At 49.4% G+C, this 8,229-nt stretch overlaps 1 protein-coding gene across 3 annotated transcripts in view; it reads right to left on the bottom strand.

Annotated features, from left to right (window-relative positions):
• The window catches only part of LYPD6 (LY6/PLAUR domain containing 6), a 30,634-nt gene continuing 22,429 nt past the window's right edge, over window positions 25-8,229 (bottom strand). For all 3 annotated transcript variants that reach the window (XM_021400124.1, XM_021400126.1, XM_021400125.1), the window contains 2 exons: window positions 6,459-6,589; window positions 25-6,196 (listed from right to left, as the gene is read on the bottom strand). In XM_021400124.1, the coding sequence (XP_021255799.1) occupies window positions 6,035-6,196; window positions 6,459-6,589 (293 nt within the window). In that variant the 3' untranslated portion in view covers window positions 25-6,034. The remainder of the gene's footprint in view (window positions 6,197-6,458; window positions 6,590-8,229) is intronic.

The following is an 8,229-nucleotide window of genomic DNA, read 5'->3' as shown; positions in this document are numbered from 1 at the left end:
GGGGGGCAAAAAAAATGCCTTCAACAGTGCAGAGCTTTATGTGGAACCTAAGTGGTTTGTACCAGCTGGGGATTCCCAGTTGCTGGCTCTGCTGCAGGAACTTCAGGGCTGCTGCTTGCCCATGGGCAGCCCAGGACCTGTGGAATGGTGGCTGCTTGGGAGACCTGAAGCTGAACTGTCTTGAACCAAGTTATTTTCTAATTTCAATAGAATTTAAACATTGGAGTGGGGTTGATAAGCTTGAATTTATTTTCAGGGCTGCTGTGTATACCTGCAGGAGTTACGTATGTTTTGCTTAGCTTTTTTAAATCCTGTGAGTGTTGTGATGACAAATGTATTTTAGATCCTCAAGTACATCATGTTTCAGTAAAAGAGAAGGGAGCTCAGTGCTGTGTGAGAGGGCAGAGGGTGGTGATGGGGTGGGCAGCTGGTGCAGCCTGTGTGCCAGGAGCAGCAGGGAGCAGTGGTTCTGTGTGTGCTGCAGATACCGTCATTCCCAGATCATGGCCTAATGAGATTTCATGCATTTTTTGGATGATTCATCTCATTAAATTCTTTGTGTGTGTTCAGCCTATTGCTTAACACAAAAAAAAAGTTATTAAAAAATCCCTATGTATGTAGATAGCTGTTCTGCTTGCACATTTAAGGGCTGTTGGAACCATAACTTCTCACTGCTGACTGTGCATATTTAGCAGTTACCTGTGGTCAGCTCAGTCTTCCCCATGTACTCATTCTGCTCTTTGAAGAGCTGTTTAGGTGCATGGCAGGTGCTGTAGGTGAATGTGCAGAGCATTTGCAGGTGGATAGGTGGGAGCGTGCAAGCCACAACCCTTGCACAACATGAGATTCCATATGCGTGCACAAAGTCAGAAGCTGAAAATCGGTGCTTGCATGTAGTAACTGTGGAGAAAGGAGGATTTTCACAAGTGTTTCCCCAATGAAACTGATAGAGCAGGGCGGCTGGCATGCTGCATTGGCAGTATTTTCTCCCTCGCCTGTGCCTTTGCTCAGCCATCCACAGCGGGGCCTGTTGGCCTTTGGGGAGCCCCCTGCCCACTCACACACCTGCCACCCACACAAAGCTCCCAATAATTAAAAGTTGCAAACTGCTTTTGTCTGCCCGGGCTGCTGCGGGGCCTCTGAAATAGCAGCGTTTCCCCTTGGCAATGCCATTCTGCCCTGTGTTCCAGCAAGGCTCAGGCTGCTATTTCAGGAGCTGCACAAACACAAAGCTCTAATCATTGCAGGCTCGGGCGAGGGAGAGCTAACAGGATTATGAGGCTGAAATTTCATGCAGCTGGGTGTTATGCTTCAGCAGGAAAGTAATCGCCTCCATGAGAAGTGCCGTGCCAGCCGGGCTGGGACAGCTTTTGAAAACACAAACGTCTTCTGGGGCTGGAGCTTTTGGAGAGCTATACCTTCCGATTAATGCGAGATTGTTTCAGTAAAGCTCTTCAGGCTGTGATCAGTGCCACACTGCTCTATAATGAGGATATCTGTTAAGCTGCATGGGGAGGATTTATTATTTTAAGGTCAGGTGCAACATGACTACTCAAAGAGCAGACCTGGCCTGGAGGAGCTGCAGGGGTCACCCAGGCCCCTGCTGCATGGAGAGGGTTCAGGTGTATGTCCTCAGCTGCAAGCACGGTGCTGGGACCCAGATATTGATAAAATTCAGCTATTGTACCAAAATGGTGGAGCCAGAGGTTAGAGTCAGTGATCATTATGGATCTCTTCAAACTCAGGGTGTTCTGTGGTTGGGTCAGAGTGGCTGGAAAGCCATGCTGACCATGAGCCAGCAGCATCCTGGCTTGTGTCAGCAATAGTGCACAGGCTGCCTGAGAAGTGGTCAGGTTACCATCCCTGGAAGTGTCGCAGAGCTATGGGGATGTGGCACTGAGGGACGTGGGCATGGTGGGGTGGGCTGGGGTTGGACTTGGGGATCCTAAAGGTCTTCTCCGACCTTAATGGTTCTGTGGCTTCTTGGCAGAGACCTAGAGATCAGCCTCTAGAAGAGCAGGAAAATGTAGTGCTACTGGAAAGTGTTCATCTGAAGGAGGAATGGCAGCCTTCATACTCAGCTTGTCAGTGCCACTACTTCGTCAGGCAGGGAGGTGGTTAAGGAGGGCCTCCAGCAATTAGGGTTTATGACCCATCAAAGCCATGGAAACCCTTCTGAGTGCAGTCAGACCTTGGGTTCAGGTCTGAAAGCAACATGCAGGCACCCCACAGAGTGAAGCGAAAGCTGGTTAAAAAGTGTTTGGAAACAAATTTGTTAAAAAGTCAGTGCCTAAAGGAATAATGTTTTTGGATCAGTCTGGGAAATCAGTGGCTGATAGTTGACTAAGAGTGAGTTATGTGGACTTGCTTAGGAATTAATGTCAAGGGGAATTGTACCCTGAAATAGCAAAAAGTGGTATGAGAACCAGTCAAGTGAGCTAGTGAGGTTGGTGTTGTAAAGTGTATTGGCAAGAAGAAACAACAGTTGGCTGGAAAGCTGTTTTGATGTGCAGCTGGAAATAAGTGTAACACTGTGAGGTGTACATGGAGTTGATGGAGAGAGTTGGTTCTTAGATATATAAAAAGGGGAAGGAAAAAAAAAAAAAGAGCTGATCCTGATCCAATGTTGCTTTCAGCATTGCCATTCCCATGGTCCTCCCTTTCAGGTCATATGAGTTAGCGACTCTTATGATTGCTACTGCTAATAGTTCAGACTGGTTTGTGTGTGCCCATGCTGGATGTCAGTGGATGTGGAGAAGGGGTCTGGGATGGGAAAGGCAGCAGGGACGTGTGTTGGCAGCACGGGGCTGTCCTCAGTGGTGCTGGGCATGTTGTAGCCCACAGGGGCTGTACTGGGGCAAGGAAGCGCAGGCCTGTAGCCTGTGCCAGCAGGATGCTTGTATGGACAAGCACATCCTGCCTGTATGGGTTCCAGGCTGCATCCCAGCGTGGGCCAGAGAGCTGCTGTTTCACTTGTCAAACTGAACACAGGGTGAGGAAAAACATGTTTTTGTTCGTAGGCGAGAATAACAAGTAGTGTTCGCTGTCGTTGGGGGTTGGCTAAACACCAGGGCTGTCAAAAACAAAACTGTAAGGAGCACGTTCAGCAGGGCTGGGGAGTGCAGCCCCTGCATGGGCCTGTGTGGCTGTGGCCCTCTCGGTGCTGCTGCTTTCCATCAGCTGAGATGCTGGCTGCTGTGCTGGCAGCTCGCTGCTTTGCCCAAGAAAGCACACAAAGGCTTTGCCCACTTCTCAGGGGAAGGAAAGAGCTCCACAATCCAAGTGAGCTCTTTGCTAGCACTGAGCCCAACTGTGCTGCAGTGATGAGAGCAAAGTGTGTGTGACCCCAACATCTGCTTCCACCTCCCTCTGCTCTGTAACAAAGCATTGGTGGTCAATGAAATGTGGAGTGGGGAGGGGTCAGGGCATGTGGGTCTGATCCTGCAGAGAAAGGCATCCTAGGAGGAGGTGGGACAAGAAGGGTGAGCTCATGTGCTCCTGTTCAAAGCACTACTGTAAACTGCATTTATTCAAGAACTGCTGGGGTATCTTTTTCAAAGTTTTTTTTCTTTTAAGCGTAGAGCTCTTTGCTCCACGGGACTTTTGTCAGTACTTTTGCATGAAGTTGTTTGTTTGCATCCTGCTAAGCGTTAGATGCAGGAGTGCAAATGAGAAATAACTGCAGGAGAACCAGCAGAAGGCACTGGGGCTACAGGAGCTGAGAGCAGAGTCATGGAAAACTCACAGCTTTTAGCAGCTGAAGGAAAAGAGGGTCCGGGGTCACAATGGGAACAGTAACCTCCTGGCACTTACTTATTTTATTAAATGCTCATTAGAAAATAAATTCATGACAAGGCCATAGGAGCTGAGGAGGAGGAAAGCACAGGAAGGAGCCAGGGGCTGCAGCAGGAGGCCCAGCAGGGGCAGGGAAGCTGCTCCAAACCCATCTCAGGAAGGAAGCAGGGGCACAAGGGCAGCAGGCAGCGGTTTTCCAATGGTACATTTATGTGACACGTCACCTGTATGTTTAAAACATTTATTTGTATAGCTGTACATTATTTACAGTAGTTAAAAAATTAGGCATTTAAAAGGCATCTCCCAGCCTAAAAATAAATATGGTGCAGCTCAGCATTATATGCCCGAAGAGGCCCAGGAGGAGAGAGCAGAGGGAGAGTCATGTGCGGGGTCTCAGCTTCTTCTCCGTCGCCTGTGGTCTGTCCCCTCTCCGTCGTGGGTCTGAGCTGATGCAGTTCACCCCCCGCCTCTGCATAGAAGCAAGGCCACTTTTTCCTCCTCTGACTGCAGAAGGAGTTAGTGTAGCACACAGGGTTAGGTGAGTGAGTTGGGTTAAAGTGTCCTTCTGTTAAACAACAGCACGCTGCATAGAATGATAGAATCAATGACTCATTAAGGCTGGAAAAGACCTCTAAGGTCACCAAGCCCAACCCCTCCCACCATGCCCACTGACCATGTCCCTCAGTGCCACATCTCAAGGGTTCTGGAATAGCCTCAGGGATGGGGACATCCCCCTCCCCTCCTCTTTCCTCCTCACTGCTAGCTCTGGGGGAGGAATGGCACTGAGGGCACAGCTGGTTGGGTCCTGGGGGGGCTGGGGAGGGGGTGAGCTTGCATAAAGCAGCAGATTGCAACTACCCCTTAGTACTAAAGAAAGATCTGTGAGCAAGTCACAGGAGAAGCAAAAGGACCTCCAAGTGTGAGGCTTTGTCTTTGGGACCCAGCAGCTGACCTGCCCTCAACAATTTCTTCTATATGAAAAGGTAAAAAGGGAAAGATACGGTGCTCAATGTTCAGTTTTGTCCATGAAGTAGGTAGGTAAGTAAATTAATTAATGAAAAACAAAAGCCCTTACATCAAAAGGTACCAGGGCATCCAGTGTGCTTTCCTACCCCAGACCCAAAGTGTGAGTGCTGCTCTCTGTTTTCCAGTAACAGCACTGGGGCAGCTGTCACAGCACTGACCCCAAAGGGATGCACACAGCACTGGGAGTGCAGCATTTCCTCCCTTTATCCTTGCTTCATGCTGTAGCTCACCCAAAAAAAAAAAAGAAAGCATGGTGGAATATAAGCCATAACTTGGTAAAGCACCTTGGAGCATGACTGGCCAACATTAGTTCAGAAAAGAACAATTTAGGATGCTTTTAAAAACTTTTCAAAATGATTTAAAAAAAAAAAAGAAATAGAAAAAGTTCTGTTAAACTTCTTTAAAACAAGTCCATGGCCACCCTGTTGATATAGCTGGCTTTAAAAAAAAAAAAAAAAAAAAAAAAGTTGATTTGTTTTCAACAGTGACACAAAATGTTATATTTTATATATAATACTCTTATGATAATTTATATACTACAGGTTTACCCACTTGCCAAACCACTTATCCCCCCCCCCCCCCCCCGCGATATCAGCATTAAGAATCTTTTAAATGCTTTAGAGCCAACTCAATATACAAAAATAAATATTGCATACACGCTGCCCCACCAAACCAAGAACCACAGGAAGCCCTCGAGGAGACCCCCACCCCACCATGCCCACTGCCCCTGTCCCTCACTGCCGCATCCCCACAGCTCTAGGACACCCCTGGGGATGGTGACCCCCCCTCCCCCTAACTCTCTGGGCAATGCCACTGCCTGACTGCTCTTTGGAGAAGAAGTGCTTCCTAATACCTGACTTATCGTTGTTGCTTATCCTGTGTGTTATTCAGCCTGGGCTGTGACAAATGATGTTAATAGTGAATGATGCCAGCAAGAACACTGTGAATGAGTGAGGGATGGTAAAAGGAGGTGGCAGCGAGGTGGTACTCCTAAATAAAAAGAATCGTGGAGACTAGACGGACATTAAGGAAAGTCTAAGCCCGAAATCTGGGCACATCGTGCAGGAGTTTCTTCCAAAACCAGCAAAGAAACGTAGGTTTAAGTCCCCTTTGAAACCATCTCCATACCAGTATCGCCTGTTAACAAGAGTCAGTTTTCAGACACAGTTCTGAAACGTGGGTCCTGAGCACACGTGTGGGGCCGGCTCCTGGTCTACGCCACAAGCCCCAGCACGAGGCACACTGCCGTCAGCACGGCCCGACCCGACAGCCCCGGGGTGCTGCTGAGCGGGGACAGGGTGGTGAACACGGCGTCGCTCGCATTCCTGGGCAGCGGCAGGTTGCAGATGGTGCCTTCGCAGCAGGACGTGCAGATCTGAAAGAAATACAGCCGGGGTGAACTTGGTTACCTGGCAAAGACATCCCGTTGCAGCAAGGTTGACCACCAGCCTTCAGGAACCATATTTATGCACATAACCATCTCATTTTTTTCAGACTCAGAGCCTCTGCTGCTGTGGCTCTGGGGATCTCTGCACATCTCAGGAAGGAAGCAGGGGATGTGTGGTGGGCTCCAGCTGCCACGCTGCGGGCATGGGGCTTCCTGGTTTTGCAAAGAAGGAGGCAACCCTGGTCCTCACCTTGTACCCCTCGTGCTTTACGTATGTGCATCCAGTAGACAGGCAGTCCTCCAGCGGCACGCAGCGCTTGGTGACGGACACGCTCTCTCCGGTGACTCTCATCATGTGCTGGCTGAAGCAGTACCTCGTGCCTGGAAGGAAGGGAAAACGCGTTCACCTGACAAAGCCAAGGCTTGTGGTGGTGTACAAGCAAGAAGAAATGGGGAAGGAATCCTTGCACTTCAAAAAAGGAGGATTCTGATGTATTTATTATGATACACTGGGGTGAACCACCATGTCTACCCCACCATCACTGCTCTGAACATCGCTTGTCAGAATTTTGTCTTCAGTAACAGAAATTCAGAGCAATTCAAGTAGGCACCACAGCATGAAAAGTGATGTTTTTAAGCCCCGCAGCACCCCAGGCAGCACACCCAGGGAAGGCAGTGTGTTCACCTGCTACAGAGAGAGAGAGAGAGACCTCCCATCGGCTGCATAAAGCGAGGAGGAGGAGGAAAGCACAGAGGCCCCATTTCTTCTCTGAAGAGTGGTCGGGCACTGGCACAGCTGCCCAGGGAGTGGAGGGGAATGGGGGGGTCACCGTCCCTGGGGATGTCCCAGAGCCGTGGGGCTATGGCACTGAGGGACGTGGGCAGTGGGCATGGGGTAGTGGGGCTGGGGCTCCTAGAGGACTTTTCCAGCCTTAATGGTCCTATGAAATGCTACTTCAAATAGATCAGGTACTTCACATGGCCCGAAGTGGCAGACTGGCTCTTGGGAGCCAAAACTGCCCCCTCCACCCGTGCTTTTGGGCTCTTTATTTAGTCTTATTTGCTGTTTGGTAATAATTTCGGTATACACAGAATGCGGAACTGTTCTCATCCCATCCCTGCACAACCACACGGGGAGCGTTTGCAGGTGCTCTCAGCCCCCAAGCACTAAGCCCTCTCTGCAGCTCAGCAGTTTCTGATGGTTATTACTAAATGCAAACACTGGAGTCACGACTGTCTCCTTCCACAGCGAGCCACAAGCTCCACGTGCTTGTAATGTTGTCGTTAATTGCATAAAATACCACCTACTGCTGTCAAAACAGGGAGTGTCCGGGAACATTGGTCTCATCCCATGCCAACCACCCTGATCTTCTTTTATTATTGTTGATGTTGAACCGATTTGAGCTCTTAAAGCAAATAAATTCCCAAGCAGATAATGCTCCCTGACAGGCTGCAAGCACAGCTGGTTAGTCTGGAATTCACATCAATGTCTTTTTCTCTCCAAGGTAAATATTTTTGCGAGGACACTCGTAATATCCCACAGGAGAGTGGAATGGTGCCGGATAGAGGCAGAGCAGCAGTGCTGAGCCTATGGAAAGCACTGAAACAAGCCAGCAGCATCCCAACACAGCTCCCACATGGCAGTGATACTGCCTGCGTCCCCTGGTTGTGAACAGGCTCCACCAACAGCTGGGGACAACCTTGATGTCTCTTGGTTGCTGATATTTGGTGCCCAGTGCCCTGAGTTGTTACCACCATGGACTGATGGGAGTTACGAACCAAAAATAACGCAAAGATCTTGATGCCATCCAAAAAGAAGCAGTTTTGGCTGCCCTGAGCAATATCATTAAAGCATGACTTTGTGTCACAAGGGAGAGATGTGAACAGAGCAAGGCCTGGGTCCCATATCATAGAACCATGGGATCATTAAGGCTGGAAAAGACCTCTAGGTTCCCCCAAGCCCAACCCATCTCACCATGCCCCCTCTGCCCATGTCTCTTAGTGCCACATCCTCGGGCAGC

Source organism: Numida meleagris, chromosome 5 (genome assembly GCF_002078875.1).
Source record: "Numida meleagris isolate 19003 breed g44 Domestic line chromosome 5, NumMel1.0, whole genome shotgun sequence".
Taxonomy (NCBI): Eukaryota; Metazoa; Chordata; class Aves; order Galliformes; family Numididae; genus Numida; species Numida meleagris.
This window is presented reverse-complemented; position numbering and strand designations above follow the sequence as displayed.